The following is a 25,680-nucleotide window of genomic DNA, read 5'->3' as shown; positions in this document are numbered from 1 at the left end:
TTGAATGGAAGTCTGAGCAAATTTGGGTTCCGTCTCTAGCGGTGAAATGATGGGCACTGAGGTTGCATTTTTAATCCTGTTTGGCTCAGTCTTTGAAGTGTAAGAAAATGAAGCCTGTAACTCATCAGTTTTGGAAAATGTTGCCCATTAGACTAATTCACTAACTGCTAATGAGAATCGCTTCTTCCCTTTCTCTAAAGTGCGGGTGTGCTACAGCTTTTCTTCAGGCTAGAGGCACCGTAATTGCTTGTGGTGAGTTTTGTGTAGAAGTGATGCATGGATTCTTTAGGGATGTTTTGTGCCTCAGTTGTGGGTCCAAACGCAAGGGTGGCTGCGGCTGCCCCGGTGCTGGACCAGGTGCTCGTGTGACGGTTCTCGGTTCCTCCGCGCTTTGGCCTGGAGTGTCAGACCAGTGCTCCTCCAAACTCCTTCCACCTCCTCAACAGCCTTCCAAAGCTGGGCTGTCATCCGCTTACACCCGCTCAAAAAGTGTTTCTGAATCTTTCAAATTCAGTTTCTGCTAAAGAAGGCATGGTCTCTGAAGAGTTGTCATCCATCACTTCCAGAACTTTTTGGGGAGTATCTAATGAAAGACCAACCTTCAGTGATGAAACCATGTCCCTGAGGACCTCATCTACACATCTCCTAAACCCCTCTGGGCATGGTGGCTGCACCACTTCCCCAGGCAGCCAGTTCCAATGCTTCACAACCCCTTCAGCAAAAGCTTTTTCCTAATATCTGATCTAAACCTCCCCTGGCACCGCTTGAGGCCACGTTCTCAATTGTCTTTTCAACTGTCTTCTACCTTGTTGTTTTCAAAACAGTGTGACAAAACTGTGTGGACCAGCTCATCATCTGGTGTAAGCTGGGGGAGTTCCGTTCTGCTCAGCCCTTTACATACATATAGATTTTTCATAGTTGAGACATTTTTCCTCTACTAATGCATTTGTTTTCTCCCCAAATGAATGTGGCAATTGTTATTGGCACTGACTGTTGGGGCACTTAGAGAATATGAGGAAATTTGACTGAAGAATCCAGGAAAAAAAAAATGTCTAAAGCAAAAATGTGAATAAAGGAATTGAAAGACAATGTGGGTCTCATGAACTGTAAGATTTATTGTTTCCCACACCCAGATGAGTCTGAAGCAGAAGTGCATGGCATAGAAAGACTCCCAACAGTAATTACACACTAAATAATTAGAAAGGACATTTCCTGAATAATTAGAAAGAATGACACTTTGAATGATAATTAGAGGAACGCTTCATCCAGAGTGGTAGTGAGGCAGAGACACAGGATTTCAACAAGGATGAGACAATCCACTCAAGGGAGGAGCAAGCCGGTGGGTCCGGGTCCCAGGGCTGGATCCTGCTGTCAGTACTTGGGGTACGTTGGTGGCAGCTTGCAGATGTTGGTGGGGTACTGGGTGCAGTAGGGAGCTGGGGGGCAGTAGCGCTGCACGGGGGGGTAATAGGGCTGCACCAGGGGGTAATAGGGCTGCACATAGTTGTACTTCTGCACAGGCTGGCTCTGGACGGTGTAGTTGCAGGAGGCCCCCGAGTCATGGCAGGAGGACCGGGATCCAAGGCAGGAGGACCAGGATCCAAGGCAGGAAGACCGGGATTCACGGCAGGAGGACTCGTAGTCGTGGCAGGACCTGCGGGAGCACATCTTTCTGGAGTGTCAGCAAAGCTGTAGGGAAGAGAGAGACCATCAGGCTCTAATGGCTGCTATACTGTAATCTCCTGAATTTTCCTTGTCTCTTTTTCTGTAGCAATCTGGGAAAGTTCTTTTTCTTCTGCTTTGTAATGTATGGGATATCTTGACCTTGAAAGCAATACTGCCTTGTCTTTTGGGGGATACTCTGCCATGGTACAGCTCTGATGAAAATTTCCCTACCAAGATGCTGCTGTTGGCCTTTTTAAGGTAAAATTTACTTCTAAAACTCTACACTGATTTATCTGAGATATCTTCCCTCCATCACCATCTAGTTTGAGAATTAATTCTTTGCTGGGTCCCAAAGACATAGTGTCTTTGAAGATTTGGTCTTCAATCACTCCAATTTCAATCACACCAAGTCCCCTTTGCTGTGAGCAGACCATGAGCACCCTTCGCATAGCTTACATGTTCAACAACCCACTCACAAAGAACAAGAAAATTCTAAGACACAAGCAAGATCTAAATGCAGAAGTTGTCAACTATAAGTCCTTTGTGAGGTCCTGCTGTTCAGTAGTAGATAAATCAACATAATCCAACTTACCCTCTGTTGGATCAGGCAAGACGAAGAGCACTGAGAGCTGATGCTGAATGAACGAGGAACAGGGGATGGCGGACTTTTATATCTTCCAAAGAGTTACCTGATAAATTATGCACCTCTTGGCGATGCTGGCAATTAATTAGTCACGTTCATATTTATCTTCTGTGTCTAGTTTTTAGCATTCACAGTTTGACATCGTCAGGAAAAACAATTATGACATTTTCCTTAGTATGTTAATAGGCAATGGATTTCCCAATCTGCTTTATAAGGGAATTTTGAAGGTAGTTGCATATTTGCATATGAAAAATGAACCTAACCCTAGAGTTATTAAGTGATTTGCCATTGAGCAACCAATATTGCATCAACGCACAGTTCAAAATTGTTGACTCTCAATTTGCACGCTGCCCCTTGGTCTCTATGGCAGACTCACATTTTGATTGATATGTTTTTGTCGTGACACAGGGGACTGTAATTAACAGCCACAGCGCACACGCATGCTCCTTGCAGGGAAGCTGTGTTGGCTAGCTCGAATGCCCCTGACACTTCAGCACTGGAGGTGACGTTAGAAGGACATCTCCAATGCCAGATTTTTGTTCCTTTTGTGAGTCCACCAACCATCAGCTGCTTTTCCCTTGTGCAATGATATTTTGTTTACATTCCTCCTGGAAGAAGAGGATTTCAAACCCTAAACAGGAAGGATTTGTGCTCAGAAACTATCACCCACTGACATTCTGTTTTCAGATCACAAATCGCCTTGGGCTCCTGCCTTAATTAAGCAGTTGTGTAATTTTTTGCTTGTTCCAGTGTTTCACTATTTACCACCAAGTTTATCTCACAGTGATGTAGGACTTTACTTTAGGACAATGAAACAGGTAATTGTTCCTTTCCTGTGACTTTTATCCAGGCAGACGCTTCAGGAACTCCCTGGGAGCATCCCGTGGTCAGTCCTGATGCAGTGACAGCAGGAAGGTCAGAGAGTTGCTTACTGAGTTACAAGAAGGCAGCTAACCCTATGGGGATGGTCTTCACGCTATTGAGAAGGCCCTTGTGTCAGTTCTCTGTCGTGCAAAGTGCATTCATCTCACCCTTTTTGAGACACACTACGTAAGTTGTTTAATTTGACCCCGGCTGTTGAGCTCTTTGTGACTCTGGTGCAGAGAAACAGGCGCTGGCAGAGGGAAGTGAGCGATCCTGTTCCAGAACAGATGTCTCAGCCAGATGGGCTGGCGACTGGGCAGATAAGAACAGTCTTAGGTTGTAAAAAATAGAGAGACATTTAGCATTTATTTTTAAATGCCTGCAGTTTTCATTGAAAAGGATAATCTGGAGTTCAGTGAGAGAAGGAGGGTTTAGAAGTCCTCTAGGTGCCCATTTGCATTTTTCAGACACCTTGGAATTTCGTGATTCTGGATCAGACTGACAAATGAAGTGTGAGGTGCTGCTGCAGCAGGGAACTGTGAAAGACAGTCCTGGGCTAAATATGGTATAGATGAGCTCCTGTATGTTGTCCATAAATGTGTTAATCTGCCATAGAAATGTATCTGGAATGGCCGCCTTTTGTTCACTTTGAAATTTCAGGATGTGAGCATTTTGTGGTAAGTTTGAGAAGAAAAGAATGAGGAGCTGTGACTAAGAAATCAGAGGTAAAGATAATTCCCGAGTAAAGAGGTCAAAGAATAAACAAATCATAAACTTTTTCTGTTTTTGGAAATGAAATTTTATTGTCTCATTTGCATGTTTCAGAGGCTGACACATCATATGTAAGCCACTATCAGCAGAAATAATTCTCAGCCTTTTGGAAAAGAACACAAGCTTGGTCTTGCATGCTAAATAAATTTAAACAGATCAGATTTATATTTTGAAGAAAATTCTAATCACATAAGAGGTATTTGAGGATTCACACAGACCAGAAATGGGAAAAGAGAACCAGTGATTCAAGCTTTAGGCATTGAGAGCATCCACGGGAGGAGCGAGCCGGTAGGTCTGGGTCCCAGGGCTGGATCCTGCTGTTAGTACTTGGGGTATGTTGGTGGCAGGTTGCAGATGTTCTTGGTGTACTGGGGGCAGTAGGGAGCTGGGGGGTAATAGGTCTGCACCGGGGGGCAATAGGGCTGCACGTAGCTGTACTTCTGCACAGGCTGCCTCTGGATGGTGTAGTGGCAGGTGGACCCCGAGTCATGGCAGGAAGATGGGGATCCATGGCAGGCGGACCCTGAGTCATGGCAGGAGGACCGGGATCTATGGCAGGACAACCAGGATCCAAGGCAGGAAGGCTGGGATTCGTGGCAGGAGGTTTCACGGCTGTGGCAAGACCCGCGGGAGCACATCTTTCTGGAGTACCGGCAAAGCTGTAGGGAAGAGAGACCATCACGCTAGTACAGCATCACCAAGGTACATGAGCATACCTGCATTCCACAATTCATTCTGGAATTCCCCATTTTCTTCCTACTTTTTAGTTCTTTAGGGTAAGAAATTTATTTCAATGCTGCCTAGGTACTGGGAGAGGATTTCTATCACCCACTGAAAACATGACCTTTTACAGATGCAGTTGGCTTCTTGGAGGAAAACGACTCACAACACCCATCGCTCCTATGCAGCCCCAGACCCTCCAGTGCCTTCTGCTCAAAAACTTTGAAGCCTCTTTTCCAGAAAGTCCTCTAACTGTCCTCTCTCTGTATTTTCCAGTCTCTCTGTTATTTGGTTTGGTTTGAGCCTCTGGCTGCCAAGACTATATCCCGCTTTTCATTTGCCTTAATGAAACAGCTCATATGTGTGACCAAGGCCCAGAAGTAAGGACTGAGTATCATAGTCCAACTCTACAAAAGCTTGTAGGAAAGCAGTTTGTTTCATGAACAAAATAAAGAGAAATAAAATGACTTGACTTACCTCTTCAGCAACAGGGATGAATGTGTGTAGGAGCAGAGAAGTGAATGAAGGCAACTGGGATGAGAAACCTTTTATACTCTTCCAAAGGGTTATCTGGGACATGAGACATCTGTTGGCCAGTGTAACCTAATTACATATCCCAGCCCATTTCTGTCTGCTGTATTCAGCTTCCGACATTTTCCCTTTGATGCACTGTTCTTTTAGCATTGTAATTGTCCCTTAGGTTATTAATAGCACTCTAATTCCTCACCTCCCTATGAAAAAGATTGGAAGGTATTTCATGCAATGTGACACCAGTATCGAAGAAACTAATGGATTTGGTCACGGACAACAAGTATCAAGTGGGAGAGATGTCTGTAATTCAGAAGAACTGATTCCTCAAGCTGTGCCAGGATGTCACATGGACCAAGAGCTAAACGTGATCACACCTCCATGTGAAAGAAAAATGATTACTAATGCTAACTCATGCAGGTTGTGTTTCGGGAAGGAATACTCTAGCTGAATTGCCCAATGGTACCCGATATTCTAGTAAGAGATTCAGCATTGGCACAAAGGTATCCTTCATTGAAAACTTCAACCTGCTTGCCAAGGATTCCTTTTATTCTTGTTATAAATGCTGTTTCAGTTTAGTTCTGTGCTGTGTTGTCGATGGCAGTGATATCAAACCCCAGAGCAGAATGGTTAAAGGCCAACCTTCCATCCTAAGTCCTGCTCACACTCCAGGAGATGTAGCTCTTTTTCCTCCTCTTTTCCTCCATCCTTCTTTTATGTACTCCTAATTTTTCTCCCAGCGTTTTATATAGAAACATGTCTTTAGTTTTCTTTCTGGACATTTTTACCAGTTGAGGTTGTGAGAAGATGGGCTGTGTGCCTACTACAGAGTAAGACCTTGAATTCCACGGTAATATTGAAGACGATATTTGGACGACTAACCGTGACAGAGCACCAGTATTGCTGCCTGGCTTTCAGTACCAGCCATGGCACCTCTGCAGCTCTTACGGAAACACACGTTAGACAGGACTGTAGCTCAAGGAAAACAAACAAAACAGCATAGCGCGGTAAAGGCAGATGCTTCTGAGTCTGGATTTTCCCATGAATCGTGTATGAATTTCAGTCTTCCTTTCTGTGTCTCTATACAGGTCGTGCCCATCTAACCCAGCAATTACATTTTCTGGTCATATAAAAGGCAAGAATGTGTCAACACCAGGCTGGCATTGTGGATTAGACATCAGGCACAAGTGATTTTGGGTGATGCTCCACTGACTCACTGGGATCCCTCAAACAGGTCCATTCACATCAGTGATTCAGTATCACAATGTACAGAATGAACCTGTAAATACTTTATCATGCTTTTTTGGTCTGTTTCTCACCCGTTCTTCTCCTGCCTCTCTTGAGGCACTGTCCAGAAAACGTCCTCTGCGGAGGTTGCCCTTGCACAGGCGTCATTGCTGCTGTGGGCTTCGTGGCGGGGGGAAGGGGGGATGATTTCCTGCTGAATTTGGGCAATCTGCTTCACTTCCCAGGGTGTGTGCTGAGATAACAACACTCCAGCTGGGGACAGATCTGCTGTCTCCATTCCTCAGACTCTTCCTAAGTCTTTCCTTAAATGAATGACACAACCTGCAGCACTTCAGCTTAGAGCGTAGGTGAGGACTTGGACTGCTTAGAAAGAATTGAGATAGGAGATTTTATCTCTCCTTCCCTCTAATGCGTTCAGTCAGACTCAAACTTGGGCTGGAGCCTCCAGTCTGGCTTGGTTTCAACCTCCCCTTTGGCACAAGGTGGGTTTGGCACTGGCGGGGGGTATGTGGGTGTCTGGGGGGAACGATGACCACTGGTAGCACCGTGTGAAACCTTCATGCAAAGTCAGAGCTGTGCGTCTCTGACCCTGGCATTCATCCCTTATGCTTGCAATCACATACCTTGCATATGGGAATGATGTTCCTTGTTACTTTAATTAACAGTAATAATAAAACAAGTGCTAATAATAAGCTTCTAGTTCATTTCAAAGATTCAGTGCAAACTCTTTGTTAATTAAATGTCTAGAGCATTACACACAATACTGCTCTCACCCCACAGAGGCACAAATCCTTGCAGCAATCTGGCTCTGTGCTTACGGATACTGGGGGAGAACCTGGGGATGAATCTAGTGCAATGGGAAATGCAGTTGTTGGTTTTTACAGCCACCTTTCCATTTGATATTCCTTTTTTTTCTGCATCTATGAGGAAGCTCTGAACTTTCCTGCTAAGACATTAGCTTGAACCTGTGTAGGAACTGGGAACATCTTTCTTTTGCAATCTGTCTCCTGTTTCCCAGATGTGAGCGGTGTTTACAGGACCAGCGTTCGCAATGGGAGTCAATGCCACACAGACCAAATTTTATTTTGCATCAGCCAGTACTTTGTGTGGGCAATATGGACTTTTTCTGGGATCTTCAAAGAAGATAGAGTTACCTTGCACAAAGTATCTGTCTAATCCCATATTCTCTATTTAGAACAGGTCAGAAAGAAGGCTAAGTATGATGTAGTCCTTCCTCTTGTTTCTGGTGATCAGTGATTTTTGGACTTCCTAGGTGTAGCCTCTGCATTTGTACTCAGCAGCCATGTACATATTAAGAAGATGAATCTCTGCTTTCACCTCCTTTGAAATGTTCCCGTGAGGGTCTGAGCCTCAGGGCCAGTTGTTTCAGAGCCGAGGGCTGGGATTAAAGAGAGATGCTGGTGCCACCTTCAGCCCCGGACAGCTTTTCCAAATCCAGAACCTGGCTTTATCTGGCAGATGCACAAGATGTAGGGACTGAAGAGCTGAGATTTGAAATGCAATGGGAAGGGAGGAAGCTGTTTTCAAGCTGGGAAAAGCAGCTCTTGTTAATAAAGGTGGGCTTGGGAATGATGCTAAAGATATGGAGGAGGATAATGGTGGAAAAACACCAGGACACCAAGTTTTGTGAGCTTTATATTTTAATATCACATCTTTGCTACTGGAGACAGAAGCAGGAAATCAACGGATTCAAATCATCTTGTGCACGAGGCAAATCACGTTTCTGCCATGCTAATGCCACTTTGCGTTATCAGGAGCGAGGAGAGGTAATTTGTGCCGGAGGGAAGGGGCAGGATCTGCCCAAGCTCAGGGCTGCATCTTGCGGAGGGGAGAGGTGCAGCCCCGCGTTGTGCGCTGACCGTCGGCTGGTCCTTGTCCCTTCACTTCTGCTGCTGCGGGGGCCACTGCGCTGGCTGCTTGATCTGCTGCTGCTGCTGCTGGCAGGGCGCGGCAGGCACCGGCACCTGCCCGGGCACGGTGACCACGGGGCCCTGGGGAGGCAGGACCACCACTGGTGTCACGTCCTGCACCGCGGTCACTTCGTGGCAGGTGAGCTCCTCAGAGCCGTGGCAGGAGGAGCCTCCGCGGTGGCAGGAGGAGCTCTCGGTGCTGTGGCAGCCTCTGTCTCCACGGGAGCACATTGTTCGTTGGGTGTGGGGATCCCTGGAAGGAGAGACCTTTGTCGTTAGACACATGAAGTGCAGCATGTTTTTCCCACTATACTTCAGGTTCAAAATTCCTCGACATGTTTATAAGCCTGCTGGGGGTTGGCAGGATTTGCCTGTTTACCCGTCCTGTTTCCTTGGCTTGGGGTTTCATACCATTGCTCCAGATCAGCACCCACCACCTGCACAACCTCACGAGCCCCCTGGCCGCCCCTATTTCCATTTCTGCTGGGCTGTCTGTGCTGTGCTTCCTCCCTCCTTGTGTCCTCCTCATCCTTTCCTCCCTCTGTGGCCTGTGGACTCTTGGCTGGCAATTGCCCAATTTCCTGAGGCATTTCCTAAGCGTATCCAACCCCCTTCTGAGGAGACGAGCCTCTGGAGCTGAAACTTCAGGGAGACAGAAGGTGCCCAGGATGCGGCCACCTGAGCTGAGAGCAGCTCATGCTACTCCTTCCTCTCATAGCTTAAAGCTGCCTTCTCAGTCCTTTCCCAAATTTCTTCAAGGGCACCTTAATACTTCCAGGTCCTGATATTTTCTAAGGGAAAGGAGTCGTGCTTGCAAGTGTAATTAAAATTCCCACCTTAAACCCAAATTTTCTCATGAAAGATCAGCCTGCCATCTCTTATTCATTCCCACATCCCATTCTTTACTTTTTATTTCCCTGTTTAACCTTTGGAAATGAGGAATCCTGAACACTGAAGTAATCCAAATACATGTACATGTGATAAGAACAATAGATTTTTCTTAGCATAGGCAATTTTGAGACCAATTTTGACAGCGCAAAACTGCCCCAGGTGCCGAGGCAGAACTCGGCTCTCAACAATCCCAGCGCCTGCAGACAGACCCATCTCTGTAAGCTCAGCTCACCAGACTTTCACAGCATTGAAATGTTAGCCGCGTAGTCAGAACTTACCTTGGCTGTAAAGGCTCGGAAGAGGGAGCGGAGCTGAGTGGATGAGATGCTCTCCCATCTGAGAACTTTTATATGGTCCCCAGCTCTCTTCCTGAAAATGCAATAAACCCCTGGGGAAAAATGACCAACATATTTACCAAACAACCACACCTCTAATTACCCACCACCTTCAAAAGCTTATTCAACCCCGTTTCTTTGATTGACTTGTCATACAGTAGATTGTCTTCCTTGTGTTACACAGCTTTAATTGCCACCCTGCCCCACACAGGTTGTAATGCACAAAGAGTGAAAACTGTGTGGGTGGTTTGGCTGTCTCACTGTCATGCCAGAATGAGTTTTATATTGCAAAACAGATGGCAAAGGTGGCGCTTTTTGGGTTTCTCTCCTTCTGAAACCTCTTGCCCAAGGTCTGGTGGGGAGGAGGGGTCATGACTTCTCAGTCACGGCTGCCTCCCACCGCTCTTGGCAGGACTGGAGTCCCGTACAGTGGACAAGCGCTACCCCGTCAGACCCTCACCATGAAAGGTGGCAAGTTTTTAGGAAGTCCTCATCACACGACCTCTGAAAGCTTCTTTAAAGTTACCCTTCACTGCATAAGACATCTGCAGGTGCCAGCAGCTTAGCAGCCTGGGGTCCCCTCTTGATCCTTTCTCTCTGACTGTGTCACTTTCCAGAGCAATAAAACCAGGGTAACGAAACCTGTGGCAGAGCCCAAGAGCTACAGCTGGGAAGTGTCTCAAAGCCAGGTACTGATATTGACATAGTTACGACTAGTTTTCGTTGCTGACATTTTTCCTGGCTGATACTGAAAAGCCCTGAACAGAGCTGATCTTCTAAAATTTCCATTTTTCTACTATTTTGATTCTTTTTCAATAACCTTCAGAGGAAGCAGCCGCTTTCTGTGATGGGAAATGCGCCTAGGGAAGGCACTTGGGCAAACCTTGCATTCGTGAGTAAGCTGTGAGTAAAGCGATAGCTCGGAGACCACGTGTCCGAGTTCACCACGCAGCATTTCCCGGGGGTGGGACGGGTGCACCGTGCGGAGCAGCGGACGCTGCAAGCCCGCGGCACTCGTCTGTCCCTGGCGCAATCTGCTGTGCAACCATCGCTTCGCAACAGCCCCGGCTTCTCCTCTTCCCTCCCATTAGCAACTTGACCATGCACCAAGGTTCACTCTGTGTTTTTATTAATTTTGCATCTTAACTCCCTCTGCCAACACGGGAGTCACGAGGTTTTGTTGGGCAGAGATTGGCTGAACTCTAAAGCAAAGAAGGGTGGCTCCTGCTTGCTATTTCTAAAACAATTCTTCTAGTTTCTATCCAGAGGTGCCAGCTGGCGACTTTCATCAAGGAGCCAGATTCGTGTTTACCGTTCATCCTGCCTGTTTACAAACAGCTGGACCGGGGGGGGCCATGGCTTTTGCAAGCACCGACATGCTTGTGGATACAGGTCCTGTGTTATCGCAGTTCATCAGTCACGAAGGACGAATTGTTCCTTCCCTGTTGTGCAACAAGCAGGAAGGAAATACGCATGTGCAAATGTGCAAGTGTGTCCCGCCTCTAAAATGTGGTGTCTGCCCGCTCCCGGCATCGTGCTGGAGATGAGCTGTGTCCGCTCTGGCGTGCAGAGAAAGGCAGTGGGATGCGGCCCTGGCTCCTTGTGTCCAAGCTCTGGAGACAAGGGCATCTCCAGTGGTTCTATTGTTGTATCATTAACCTAGCTTGGTGATCATTGATGCTTGAGGAGGGTTTTTAGATATGAGCCTCAAAGAACCAGACAGGTGGGCCAGTGAATAAGAGATGTGCTTTTAAAATGTTTTAAGGTGTTTTTTTTTTTGTGTGTGTGTGTGTGGGGAACCAAGATTTTTGAATGATTTTTGGTCAGGTGGTTGAATAGACAAGACATTTTTTAATGCTCCAGGCTCAATCAGTTTTCTGGAAGTCTCTTGGAAGCTGTGTGAGCTGAGTTATGTTGCCTTTGGTGTTATCAGATGAAGTAGGGACAACAAAAGAAATCAATAATGGAGTATGATAATGCTGTCTAATTTTAGAATGGAATTTAATATGTTTGGTGACAAAAATCTTGTGTAACGTTCTCTCTACCACAGCTCTCCAGTCTCACAACATTTTACTCCATGCAAGGTACCCGTTGTGGCACTGAACGTGGGTCTGGAGCTCAGATGGTTTTGGTTTTTGTAAGCTGTGGTCGTTTATGAACATAAGGGCAAAGTTTTACAGATTGTTGTTGAGGTAAAAAGGTCAAAATCCTCACAGGTGGATGAAAGCAGCAATGGTAAAAAATACTTTACAAAGGAGTCTTGTGCTCCTTTGCTCCCTTTTGAACGGGCACAGATCTGTGGGTGTTTTTTCCTCCATTATCAATATTTGGAGGAGTCAAAAAACCTCCAGAGCGCAGTCTCATAGCACTGATTATTTGGCAAACACCAAGTTACAACTGGCACTGGATGTTCAGGCCCCACTGGTGCTGTCCCATCAGCGCAGCACAGAGGAATTGTCTTCTTCCTCTGCCTAATCTGGAGTCTAATCCTACCAAACAATGTCATGAAGCAGGTTAAGGTGAAGAAGCAGATGAGCTTGTTCGAGTTGCTTCATGCCGCTGTGCAAGCATAAGGTTTACGTGATCCAGCTTACAACATAATCTGCAATCTCTCTGGGATGGGAGCCTGGTGTGTAATTGTTTCCAAGTAAACAACCTGGTGCTCCCAAGGTCACGATGTAAATAATAATCAGCTGGAAATCACCGGGTGTTTTGTGTATCTCCCTAAATCAGCCTGCAGGGTCTGGCCTGCGTACCCCCGCGCGGGGTCTCAGCACGGCAGAGCATTTCCATTGGGTGGGAACAGCGTGAGGGAACCTCTGACTTCGACAAGAGCAAAATTAATCACCTTCTCTTGCTCTTGAACATGATGTATTTTAGTTCTATTAGAATAGATATTACATTTGAGTATGGTTGTAAAATACATATAAAAAATGTTGGAAGATAAGTCTTGTGTTGTCAAGTAGGCTCCTTGGTATCTGTCCGTATTTTGAGTGAAGTAGCCAGAAATCAAAGAAATCATTCAGATATTGGAATTTCGCACAGACTATGGATCTTTATTTTCCAACCCATCAGCAAAAGGAGATGGAGAAAGGGCTCTTCTCCTGTCACTAAAGCACTTCCCAAGCGGTGCTCACAGCAGCACTGCCAGCACGGCCCACCACGAGGAAGGCAAACCTCCCCAACCATAATGGCACCTCCAGGGCACTTTTGCTGAGCAGGGGTGGCTGCTGGGACAGTCACTTCTTCTGGCTGTGTGGCCACTGGCTGGTCTGCTTGCTCTGCTGGGCCTTGATGTTGGGAACGACAACGGGGCATTTCTGCTGCATGTCCTGGAAGGAACCACCATCTCCATAGCTGAGCTCTGGGCCTGGGTGTCCCCTGACACCATAGCCTGATCCTGTGCTACAATACCCTGACCCACCTCTCACCCCACCTGTTAAGGCGTTTTCTCTTGGTGACGCATCATACCCGTATGCGGAGCCGCCTCCTTCAGTGCTGCCCAGTGTCCCAGTGTGGCAGGTGGATCCGCCACCACCACTGCCATAGACTGGGACTGTCCCCCCCGCAGTGCCCCAGCCAGACGTTCCCCCACTGTTGCTGTTGTCTATTATAATAGATCCATCCCCACCACATGTGTAGCCCCCGGCAATGCCGTAGGTGGACGACATTGGGATGGGCTGCCCAAATGAAGGTCTCCGGCTATAGATGACTGAGCCTTCCCCACCACAAAAGAAGGAGCCATGTCCATGGAGGTTTGACAAGCCCCTGCTGCCACTGTGGTGCGAGGAGATCTCATTGCTGTAGCCCCTGTTCCGGTGGGCACATCTCCCTCGGAGATACTGATAAATCTGAAAGAGGAAAGAAGGGAACAAACCAAACCTGTACAACTTTCCTTCGTTTTTGCACCATGGCAGGTGGGAGCTTCAGGCAGTGTGGTCAGAAAGGGCCTGGAACAATACCGGGTTTTGAAACAGGGCATTGCAAAGCTGTTCTTCAAATGCAAGAGTATTTTAATTCTTACTGGGATAGCTTTTCTTTTTCTTATGTCCAGGAGGTATTTCCAGAGAATTCCAATCTGAAGTATATTCTTTTAACATCCACAAACTGCCGTGGTTCTCCCTGCTCTTCATGACTGTAACTGCAGAGCTGTAAGAACAGCAAGGATTATCCTTGCTTCTGTGTTCAAACTGCTGCAATTGTGGTGGATCAAAGTTTCCGTGCAAGCCGACATTGCCAGCTGTATTATTGCTGTCACTGTATTTCATCCTCAAGGTCTTTTACATAAGGATATCGGCATAGCCGTAGAGGCACGTAACCACTGTGAAGTGCAGTACAGGCTTGTTGTTAAATAGTATTAAAAAAGTGTCCTGCACGTTGCAAACATATTTAAAACTGCAACGACTATGCAGTCACCGTGTGCTGGTCCCTACAGGCTCCTCTGGGCTTTTAGTGTCTCAACCCCATGGCTTTGAGTCCGGTGACCTGACTCCACCTTTCTTCCTAGTGATCTGATCCGCACCACAGCAAGAAGTCATACAGACCCCGAGAACTGCGCTGTGGATGCTCAGGCAGTGTGGCTGCCGCTGCAAGCATCGAGATCTGAGATGAAGCTGTATCCCATGAATATGAATCAATAAAGTCTCAGAAAAAGCAGACTTACCTTCCTCATCCATTGGAAACACATTTAGAAGATAAAAGTCGACTGAATGAGGAGCCTTATCAGACAGGAACTTTTATATGGCGTTTAGCATGTATGGGAAGTGAGACACTCAGAGGAATGGCAAGGATTTATTTACCTGTCAAACTCTGATTTCAGTGTCTGGCTCATGGCATCTGATCAATATCTTTCCTTCCTGCTGCTTGTTGCATTGCATGCAGCAGTAATTGGCACTTCTGCGTAATGATCCTATTCCTGTGTTCCTGTCCTGACCTATGGAGTGCTGCTTCATCCTCCAGTGAGTTGGCGATGCTGGCGGAGGCCGGGGAGGTGGGTGTGAGCACGGGTGTAGGGAAACACCGAGCAAGAGGATTAACAAGCGTGGGGCAGCGGGTGGCGGTGGCAGGGTCCTGCTCAGGGAAGGGGCAGGGAGCAGAGGGAGGCTGCGGTTCGGTTACGTGGTAGCTCTCATGGTTTGGGGCATCACTGCAAAGACGGGTGTGAATCACGGGTACCTTGGAGACAGGATGATGAATGTTCAGAAAACATCTAGTGGCCACATATCACACCGATCCCTTCAGCATCTCACCAGTGGCCACAGTGAGAGATATTCTGAGCAAGACTTTTATATCTGAACTGGAAGCTCATCAAAAGTGAAGTACCTGGCTTGGGCATTTTGCAAGGGTGCTGGAGATGCTCGGAGAAAGCTCAGGGGCCCTGGAGAGCATTGCGGAAGTGTGTATGTTCTAACACTTAAACCCACTGTGGTCGGATTACTCCTCTAATGACTGATGTGTCTTTCCTCTAGCTTGGAAAGAACACCAAGCACCAGGGACTCCAGGGAAGCTGATCTGGAGGGCTGAATGGCCGTGTTGTGGCCATGCTGTCATGCTGCCCCGCGCGATGTCCACGCTGCAGCCTGCGGCTCCACCTCAGCCCCACGGCGTGGCTCTTGCAGGCTGGACTGGGTCTGTTCAGCTGGGAGCAATTCTGCCATGAGGACAGTGAGTGCCAGCTTTGGCAAAAGGCCACATCCACTGAGAAGAAAGCAGCATACGGGGGTGGTGGTGCTGCCCTCGGCATTCCAAAGCAGATTTCAGAAGCTTGGGCAAGGATATTTTAAGACCTGGAGGCATGATTTGGAGTGTGTTGAGCTGGGTGAGGGATTTGCTGCTGGTTTTACTTCCTTCTGCCTGGCCCAAGGTTGATTTGACTGCCCGAGTGCGCAAAGATTACTCTCTGGGTAAGCTTTGAGGTCTGAAAAGCTGGGACAGAAGTGGACATTGACTTAGTGCTTTTGGCCACCATGGGCAGCAATAGTTGCTATGGATGGAGCGGTCCCTGCTCTTAAGGACTGGGCATGTTGGGCTTAGCTGTGTATCCCGGTGGCACCACGCTGCTCCACAGACATTGACATTGGGTGCTGCTACCTCAGAGGACTCAGAGACGTGAGCTGGGATGGCTCTACCATGTGCAGGTGGCACAGGAACTTTGTGTGAAGTGGGTGCTTGATGATTTAGGCTGTGCTGTTACTCTATCACAGAGCCCAGGGGGAGAATGAAGGTGCAAACTCTCTGGGGCTATGAACTGGGTGGCTTTAGAGTTGTGTGTGCAGCAATGTACTATTGAACCCGTCATCTTTCTACACAGAGGAGTGACATGTCTCATCAGATAGGTTTCTAGGTTCCAAGACAGTAACATGGTGTTTGAGAATACAAGAAAAAACAAAATCCCAAACAAGGCAGCTTTTTGATTTTTACGTTTATTAGACATCAACAATGCTCCTTGAAAATGTAGCAGACCCTCATCAAAGGAGTCCCAACAGCAGCAGCAGGGCACGAGGCTTTTCATCCTGGAGTTCTCAGCACCGGTTTGCAGCAACAAGGGAAGAGAAAAGGACATGCTGGGAGGAAACAGGCTAATGGACCCGGGTCTGGAGGGAAGAGGTGACATGGCAGAGGCAGGGTTGTTCTTGCTGAGTGCCAGGGCCACCTGTGGCTATTACTTGTGGTGGCTGGAGGGCCAGTGGCAGGACTGCTTGGTCTGATGTGACTCGATGTGGGGAATGACAATGGGACATTTCTGCTGTGTGGAATGGCCAGACCCTCCACTACCACCTCCGGAGCTGATGATGATTGAGTGGCCTGAGGAACCACCACCACTGGATCCTCCACTGCAGCATCCAGAGGAACCACCACTGCTTCCACCTACGATTACGATCTTGCCACCAGAAGACCCACCACTGGATCCTCCTCCCATGCCATAGCCTGAGGAGCCCCCACTGCAGCATCCAGAGGAACCTCCACTGCTTCCACCTCCAATTATGCTCTTTGATCCTGAAGACCCACCACTGGATCCTCCTCCCATGCCATAGCCTGAGGAGCCCCCACTGCAGCATCCAGAGGAACCTCCACTGCTTCCACCTCCAATTATGATCTTTGATCCTGAAGACCCACCACTGGATCCTCCTCCCATGCCGTAGCCTGAGGAGCCCCCACTGCTTCCACCTCCAATTATGCTCTTCGATCCTGAAGACCCACCACTGGATCCTCCTCCCATGCCGTAGCCTGAGGAGCCCCCACTGCAGCATCCAGAGGATCCTCCACTGCTTCCACCTCCAATTATGATCTTTGATCCTGAAGACCCACCACTGGATCCTCCTCCCATGCCATAGCCTGAGGAGCCCCCACTGCAGCATCCAGAGGAACCTCCACTGCTTCCACCTCCAATTATGATCTTGCCACCAGAAGACCCACCACTGGATCCTCCTCCCATGCCATAGCCTGAGGAGCCCCCACTGCAGCATCCAGAGGAACCTCCACTACTTCCACCTCCAATTATACTCTTTGATCCTGAAGACCCACCACTGGATCCTCCTCCCATGCCATAGCCTGAGGAGCCCCCACTGCAGTATCCGGATGATCCTCCACTGCTTCCACCTCCAATTATGCTCTTTGATCCTGAAGACCCACCACTGGATCCTCCTCCCATGCCGTAGCCTGAGGAGCCCCCACTGCAGCATCCAGAGGAACCTCCACTACTTCCACCTACAATTATGATCTTGCCACCAGAAGACCCACCACTGGATCCTCCTCCCATGCCATAGCCTGAGGAGCCCCCACTGCAGTATCCGGATGATCCTCCACTGCTTCCACCTCCAATTATGATCTTTGATCCTGAAGACCCACCACTGGATCCTCCTCCCATGCCATAGCCTGAGGAGCCCCCACTGCAGCATCCAGAGGAACCTCCACTGCTTCCACCTCCAATTATGATCTTGCCACCAGAAGACCCACCACTGGATCCTCCTCCCATGCCATAGCCTGAGGAGCCCCCACTGCAGCATCCAGAGGAACCTCCACTACTTCCACCTCCAATTATACTCTTTGATCCTGAAGACCCACCACTGGATCCTCCTCCCATGCCATAGCCTGAGGAGCCCCCACTGCAGTATCCGGATGATCCTCCACTGCTTCCACCTCCAATTATGCTCTTTGATCCTGAAGACCCACCACTGGATCCTCCTCCCATGCCGTAGCCTGAGGAGCCCCCACTGCAGCATCCAGAGGAACCTCCACTACTTCCACCTACAATTATGATCTTGCCACCAGAAGACCCACCACTGGATCCTCCTCCCATGCCATAGCCTGAGGAGCCCCCACTGCAGTATCCGGATGATCCTCCACTGCTTCCACCTCCAATTACGCTCTTTGATCCTGAAGACCCACCACTGGATCCTCCTCCCATGCCGTAGCCTGAGGATCCCCCACTGCAGCATCCAGAGGAACCTCCACTACTTCCACCTCCAGTTACGCTCTTCGATCCTGAAGACCCACCACTGGATCCTCCTCCCATGCCGTAGCCTGAGGATCCCCCACTGCAGTATCCGGATGATCCTCCACTACCTCCACCTACAATTATGATCTTGCCTCCTGAAGACCCACCACTGGATCCTCCACTGTGGCAGCCACATGAGCCACCTCCTCCACCACCTGAGCTCACAACGATCTTCTGGCCTGATCCCCCACTTCCACCACTGGATCCTCCTCCCACACCGGATCCTCCGCCCATGCTGTAGCCTGAGGAGCCCCCACTGCAGCAGGATCCACCTCCTCCACCGCCAGAGCTGACAATGATCTTGCCAGAGCCCCAGCTGCTCCCGCCGTAGCTGCCCGAGCCCGAGCCCCCACAGCAGGAGGAGCCCTGGGCCTGGTAGCTGGAGGAGCTGCCCCCACAGCAGGAGGAGCCTCCGCTGTGGCATCCGTGGGACTGGGAGGATGTTTCATGGCAGCCTCCGGAGGTCTGTCTGGAGCACATCTTTGAGCAGTGACCCTACGAGAAACAGTGTGCGTTTTACTCAGGTGCAGTCACTGCCATCACACAAATTTTTCCCAGCCAAGACCCATGTACAGCCCAATGTCATTGGCAGATAGTCTTCAGACTCAATGAACTTTCTTCTAAGCACTTTGTGCTCCATGGATCCCCACCACACACAGAGCTTTTTGCTAACAGGAGATTGCTAAAGTCAATTAACTAATCATTTAAAGTCTTTTATCCCATAGCTGTTCCGTCTCCGTCTCTATACCTACCAAACGTGACTCCCAGTATCATCAGATGATCCTGCTTCTGCTGACATCCACAGGAGATGTAAATTTGTCAAAGCAACCTTCCTCACCTTCAAGCCACCACCCACCAGGCATACTTTATATAAGCATTTACGATTTGCAAGCACAAAAGTAAGAGAAGAACCACTCCCTTTGGCAGAAATGGACTTACCCTTCTTGGTTCTGACGACTTGTATGATAGAGGAAAGCTGAGCGAATGAAGCACTGTGAGATCCAGCAACTTTTATACTGTTCCCAGTGTCCCCAAACTGGGAAGTGAGGCATCCAAAGGAATGGTGATAGGTTTATTTACTATACAAGTTGTGCTCCTTCATCCCACTTGTCCTGACTCATTGAATCGGATCAATGCCTCTCTAGTGCATCACTTCCTAGGCTATACGCAGTTTGGCCGCAGGTATTGGTTGTGAGCTCCCTCCTGCTGTTGAGTTTCAAGACAGGATTGTGGCACTCTAGGTAGCACCCTCCACTTGAGCTGGGGGATGCTGCTGGGCTGGTGGCTGACAGCAGAAGGGAGAACCATCTTTCCTTTGTGTCACAGACTATGGAAATGTCCAGGGGAACTGGCTGCCCAGAGAGGTTGTGGAGTCTCCTTCTCTGGAGACGTTCAAACCCGCCTGGATGCATTCCTGTGCAATCAGCTCCAGGTGAACCTGCTTTAGCGGGTGGTTTGGACTAGATGATCTCCAGAGATCCCTTCCAACCCCAACCATTCTGTGATTCTGTAACAGAGGGCTGCGCTGGGTAGGACTGATGTTGCTGGGACAAGCAAAGGAATGTCATATGCCTCGACTTTCCCACTATGCCAGTGTAGTGTCAATCATGATTTTTATTTGAGTGCGTGTGCTGGTTTGACTGAAAAGGGGTTACTTTTCTTCATGCAGTTAGAGACCTTTCTTTTTCATAGATAGCATGGTCATTATTTGGACTTAATCTGAGAATAAGAGATAACACCTCAGCACAGAATTAATGTTTTAAATTACTTTGATCTGAGAGCCAAGGATGTTCTGAGCGCTCTGCCCACAGGTGTGAGGCATCAAGGATGGGACAGACCTTGACTGACATCCAGACTGATCAGCAAGAGCATTCCATCCCATTAGCATCATGCTTCATATTTAAGGAGAGTCAGGATCTTCTTGTCTCTCTCTCTCTCTGTTTTTTCTGGAGAAGCAACAAGAGCTGAGGATGCCCTGTGTTCCTGCTGTCACCTCGAGAGCCTCTGAAACTTGGCTCCCCACTTCCTTGGTGCTGGGACATTTCTGGGTGTGGGGGTATTTCAACAACAGCATTCCCACCTCCTTGAAGCAGGACCCCAAACTTTGTCAGCACCGTGCAGGCAACAGCAGTGTCTGTGCAGTTCCCAGACACTGGTGTTTTGGTACCCTATAGCTTTCCATAACAAAATGCCAGGGAACTCAGCTGTTCCAGTGGCAGCATGGGCTGAAGGAACTTGTCCAGAAGTATTTTGAGAATGCTTGCATCCCCGGAGTCCCTCAGGGGGAAGGACAGAGGGCAGAGGGACATGTAAACATGAAGCTCTTTTACTTGTATAGGTGTGGGTCGTTCCTCTCTCTGCTGGGACACTTCCAAGCATCTATCATCTGCCTCACATAGTTCAGGCAGAGGTTAATTTTCCTTTCCCTGCTAATTGCCAGAATATACCACATCAAAGAAATCACTTCCCATAGGGAAACTCCCTCTGAAGACTCATACCCGGAGCAGTGTTTTATTCCTGCGGAATGAGGAGATCCCTGGTTACCCCACACTCAGCATCTCAGCCCTTGGAAGTGGCTTTCTGAAGTGCTGTTCCTACTGCTGGAGGTCAGAGCTGGAGCAAGAGTTGGAGATATCCCTCATTTCCCTTCCACAGCTGCTTGGGGCAGCTGTGGGCATTAAGAGCTCGGGCACCATGCACATGCAAGGACCTCAGCTTCACACCTCTGAGAGTACCTTGTAATCTGTCACATTAGAGCGTAAGAGTTTTTATGTCTTTCCTCTCCTAATCCATTTAAAACGTCCTTGGGCAATGTGTGGTAGAAAGACTGCAGTGTTTAACTTTGTGGTGGACAAAAGTCAGGACGATGAGTAGCAACAGCAACACGACATCTCTTCTACAGGTGGGTTTCTAATGCATTTTTGCTCTGGGGCTTTGTTACAACATCAGCTCAGAATAAACTCATAATAATGGAAATAGTGCAAATGTTGTGATATAAAGCAAAATCCAACCACTCAGACACTGAAGCGCTCTAGAACTGCAAGTTTTATTGTCTTGTGCAAGCACTAGAAAATTGAGGCAGAAAACAGACATATGAAACAATGCTGTCTGGAGGTTATTGGTACATAACACCAGAGGCTCTGTTCAGCTGGAGAGCTGAACAGAAAAATTCCAAGGAAGAGGAGAAAAGAATACTGTAAATATTCTTAAATTTAATAGAGAAAGAAATGTGATGCATGTTTGCATCTTGGGCTTTCTTGATCCGAGAGTCCCTTCTGCAGGCGCTACTTGTGTTTAGTCTGCGGAGGCCAGGAGATTGGCTGGGTCTGCTGTTGAATGGACAGACCTCCAGAACTGGATGAACCACCTCCACTGCCACCTCCTCCAGAAGAGGATGATCCATGGCTCTGGTGACCTGAGCCGCCTCCACCAATGATGCAGATGGATCCTTGACCATGGTGGCTGGAACCACCTCCTCCGCCTCCTCCTCCTCCTATGCTGCCACCTCCAATGCAGATGGGGCCTTGGCCCTGGTGGCCGGAACCACCTCCTCCACCACCACCTCCTCCTCCTCCTCCTCCTCCTCCTATGCTGCCACCTCCAATGCAGATGGGGCCTTGGCCCTGATGGCCAGAACCACCACCTCCACCTCCTCCTCCTCCTCCTCCTCCCATGCTGCCACCTCCAATGCAGATGGGACCTTGGCCCTGGTGGCCGGAACCACCTCCACCACCACCACCACCACCACCACCAATGCAGATGGGACCTTGGCTCTGGTGGCCAGAACCACCTCCTCCACCACCACTTCCACCACCAATGCAGATGGGACCTTGGCCCTGATGACTTGAACCACCTCCTCCACCTCCTCCACCACCACCACCACCACTAATGCAGATGGGACCTTGGCCCTGGTGACTTGAACCACCTCCGCCACCTCCTCCACCACCACCACCACCTCCAATGCAGATGGGACCTTGGCTCTGGTGACCTGAACCACCTCCTCCACCTCCTCCTTCTCCTATGCTGCCACCTCCAATGCAGATGGGGCCTTGGCCCTGGTGGCTTGAACCACCACCTCCCCCACCACCACCACCACCAATGCAGATGGGACCTTGGCCCTGGTGACTTGAACCACCTCCACCACCACCACCACCACCACCAATGCAGATGGGACCTTGGCTCTGGTGACTTGAACCACCTCCTCCGCTTCCTCCTCCTCCTCCTATGCTGCCACCTCCAATGCAAATGGGACCTTGGCCCTGGTGGCTGGAACCACCTCCTCCACCGCCACCGCCTCCGATGCAGATGGGACCTTGGCTCTGGTGGCTGGAACCGCCTCCTCCACCTCCACCGCCACCACCTCCAATGTAGATGGGACCTTGGCTCTGGTGGCCAGAACCACCTCCACCTCCTCCTCCTCCTCCTATGCTTCCACCTCCAATGCAGATGGGGCCTTGGCTCTGGTGGCTGGAACCACCTCCTCCACCTCCACCACCACCACCTCCAATGCAAATGGGGCCTTGGCCCTGGTGGCCTGAACCACCTCCACCTCCTCCTCCTCCACCACCACCACCACCTCCAATACAGATGGGACCTTGACTTTGGTGGCCTGAACCACCACCGCCTCCACCACCACCTCCACCACTACCACCTCCACCTCCAATAATGCAGATGGATCCCTGTCCATGGTGGCCTGACCCACCACCACCTCCTCCACCTCCTCCACTGACACTGATGGATCCTTGGCTCTGTTGGCCTGAACCTCCTCCTTTTCCAAAGGAGGAAGATGATATGTGGGTCTGGTAAATAGCACCACCGCCGCCACCGCTGCTGCCGCCTCCGTGGCAGGATGATCCTTGGGTCTGGTATCCTATAGATCCTCCTCCACCACTCCCGTGGCATGAACCTCCTCCTCCACCACTCCCGTGGCATGAACCTCCTCCTCCACCACTCCCGTGGCATCCACCAGACTGTTCAGAGATCCCATGGCCATCACCCTTCTGCTGACGGGAACCCATCGTCCCAGGCCTCGGGGAGTCCTCCAAGAGAAAGAGAAAACAGACCTTAGCAAACCCAGAGGGAGAAAATCTTGCATTATGTTGCCTCCCCATACTCTTCCAAAGGCAGGCTGATATAGGAAAATGTCTTCTGTTGCCTTTTTGCCCCCTGGCCCCCATCCACCTCTGGTAGTTAAAGCAAAAGGATATTGTCAGCCTCAGGAATTTATAAATTCAAATTATTACCAGGAAGGACTTGGGAAGTTTTTGTCTCATTCCATATCCCTTGATCAGGTCTTCTACAGGGCCTCCTCCACCCATATATAACAGTTATCTTTCTCTAGGATAGGTGCAGCAGTAATCATTCCTCAATAATTCCTTCTTGCAGAAGGTTGTCAGAGTGACAGGCCACTGTAAGAGGTACACGAGGCCGTGTACACCAGAATTACCCTTGCCCAAATGTAATTTGGGAACTTTGAAAGGTCTGCAATGCTTGCGGCTAGGTATTAACATTACCTGCCATACAAGAAATAAAGAACAAGGCTCATAATTTGCACAAAAATAACTTCATTGCACTTCAAAATTCTTCACTCTTGATTTCAAAAAAGCACAGTGACTGTTTCATTTCTTCTTCAAAATTGGAAGAAAGAGGAACAGCCACTGGAAAAGGTATCAGCAATGCAAAATGAAAAAGCAGCTGCACAAAGCGTCAGTGGGATGCTCTAGGTCACCACTTGCGAGGGCCTCATGGGTGCCCAGAAACCTACAGGGGTGCTGCAAAGTTTGAACATTTCTTTAGCACTTAACACCCAGCGCAGCCCACGTCCTCATCTGCTGGCAGTGGTCATTTATGTCCCTCCAGCAGGCAAGTGACAGGATCTACAAGTCAGTGGGCTGAGGTAGCCACATACACCACAGGAGAGAACGGTTCCTCTAAGAAACAAAGTGGGCAAGAGAACCCTTTCCAATTTAGACAAAAGGCTGGAAAATGAGAACAGTCTCTCATTTTGTATTTCAGTTCATGTTTCCCATCCTTTGCGAAACAGTTGCAAAACCTCTTTCTTTTTCCTGACCCTTTTCTTAAGCTTTGTATTTCAATAGAATTAGGAGCTGCCTGTATATAGCAGCGTTGGGCCCAGAGAAATCAAAGAAGCTCCAGAAATCATGTTTTCTATCTCCCAGCTCTCCTCCTTTTCTGTGTGATTAAGTAATCTCACATATTGAATAATTAGAAAAAAAAAGACTGTAATAAGGAGGAATTTTTGGACAATGAGACCCAGCAGCCTTATTTAGTCCCACCTTTTCCAGTTTAGCATTCCAAGTCTAAGCAGCCAAGTTAGTTTTCATCAGCAGCGTGAAAGATCTTACCGTGTCCCACAGCACGAACCAGTGGAAAGAAGTCAATTGGAGTGAGGAAACCTGGTGTGTGAGAACTTTTATATAGTATCTAGTCCTCCTCTTGGAAAGAAACAATGATTGATTTATTTACCAACCAAATCCAAACACAACTACCCACTTACTTAGCATAATCTTGGGCTTGTCATTTCTGATGTTATCTCCCTTCCACCACCTCTTTTGTTTTCAGCTGTATTAAATTAATTGGATGGCTCCACCTACTACAAGTAGAGTGAAGAAATGGGGAAGAGCAGACATGCTCTTGGATTTCCAAAAAGACAAGTGATTTACTTTCACATCCCCCTACACAGGAATCCAGCATTCCAGAACAGAAATGTGATGGGGAAAGAGGAACTTTTGTCTTTATAGTCACAGATAATTTATCTCTCATTCTATAAAATGTTTCTGAACACCCAGACATGGCTCTGTCATGTCATTATATTGTGTCGTAACTGACAGATCAGTAGGAGCACATTATATGTTTCTAATGACACCCGCGTTATTGCCAGGGGCTGTAGGGACACACATTGGACTTTGGTCCAATGAATTTAAGCTCTGAAAAGAGAACACATGCCTATAGAGCAAGAGGCTGAAGTGATGCAAACCTGGGAGGTTCCAGGTGATCTACAGCCTTGGAGGATTTGGCCTACAGAGTAATGGAAGAAAGAAACCCAAACAGCCAAAGGAGGAGTGATCTCCATGTAGAGCTGCAGTTGTGTAAGGGCAGCCAGGGTTAGCAATGTGACTTTTCTTTTTTACTATGCTGGCCTGCAGAGACCTTGGCACAAGAGAAGAGGGGACAGTGGACTCCTTGACAGTTATAGCAGTGACCTCATGGCACCACAAGAGCATGGCCACCACATCCCATCCCATCATGGGAGTCATCCACAGCCCTGCAGGCACTGGAGGAGCTGTCTTTGCCCTCAGGGTGGTGGACTGTCATAACTTCATTGGCACTTCCCAGTGTTTCTGCTTTGACTGTGCCTGTCATAGCCAGAGGACTTGGTCAGCTTACATAATTTTAGCTTTAAAGGAAGTCCAAGAGCTATTTCATTGCTAGTTCACTGGTAGATTATATACATAAGAGCAGAGAGAGATGCTCAGATGCTCCAGACATTGACTGTGTTGTCATAGGGAAAGTGAACATGACAGAAAAGGAGCAGTTTTGAAAAAACAACCAGAGCAATACTGGGAG

General features: G+C 48.6%; 2 protein-coding genes across 2 annotated transcripts; both read right to left on the bottom strand.

Moving 5' to 3' along the window:
* Positions 1–8,099: 8,099 nt before the first annotated feature.
* Positions 8,100–9,880, bottom strand: LOC309450452 (uncharacterized protein). Its single transcript, XM_082073314.1, has 3 exons — positions 9,753–9,880; positions 9,540–9,649; positions 8,100–8,623 (listed from the first exon to the last, which is right to left on the bottom strand). Exon 3 carries the CDS (start codon positions 8,599–8,601, stop codon positions 8,341–8,343), a length of 261 nt encoding a protein of 86 aa, XP_081929440.1. The 5' UTR covers positions 8,602–8,623; positions 9,540–9,649; positions 9,753–9,880; the 3' UTR covers positions 8,100–8,340.
* A 6,377-nt stretch (positions 9,881–16,257) lies between these two features.
* On the bottom strand, positions 16,258–18,573 carry LOC309450378 (uncharacterized protein; the record flags this gene model as incomplete). The annotated part of the gene is made up of 2 exons (XM_082073213.1): positions 16,258–16,463; positions 16,971–18,573. The coding sequence occupies 2 exons, from the start codon at positions 18,571–18,573 to the stop codon at positions 16,258–16,260; spliced, it is 1,809 nt and encodes a 602-aa protein (XP_081929339.1).
* Between the last annotated feature and the right edge of the window lie 7,107 nt (positions 18,574–25,680).

Source organism: Streptopelia decaocto (genome assembly GCF_964273445.1).
Source record: "Streptopelia decaocto genome assembly, chromosome: 26".
NCBI classification, from domain to species: domain Eukaryota; kingdom Metazoa; phylum Chordata; class Aves; order Columbiformes; family Columbidae; genus Streptopelia; species Streptopelia decaocto.
Note: the sequence above shows the minus strand (reverse complement) of the source record. Positions and strands in the feature narration are given on the sequence as shown.

Coding starts and splice junctions, on each gene's coding strand:
- LOC309450452 (XM_082073314.1), bottom strand. CDS start 8,601: ATGTGCTCCCGTGGAGACAGAGGCTGCCACAGCACCGAGAGCTCCTCC.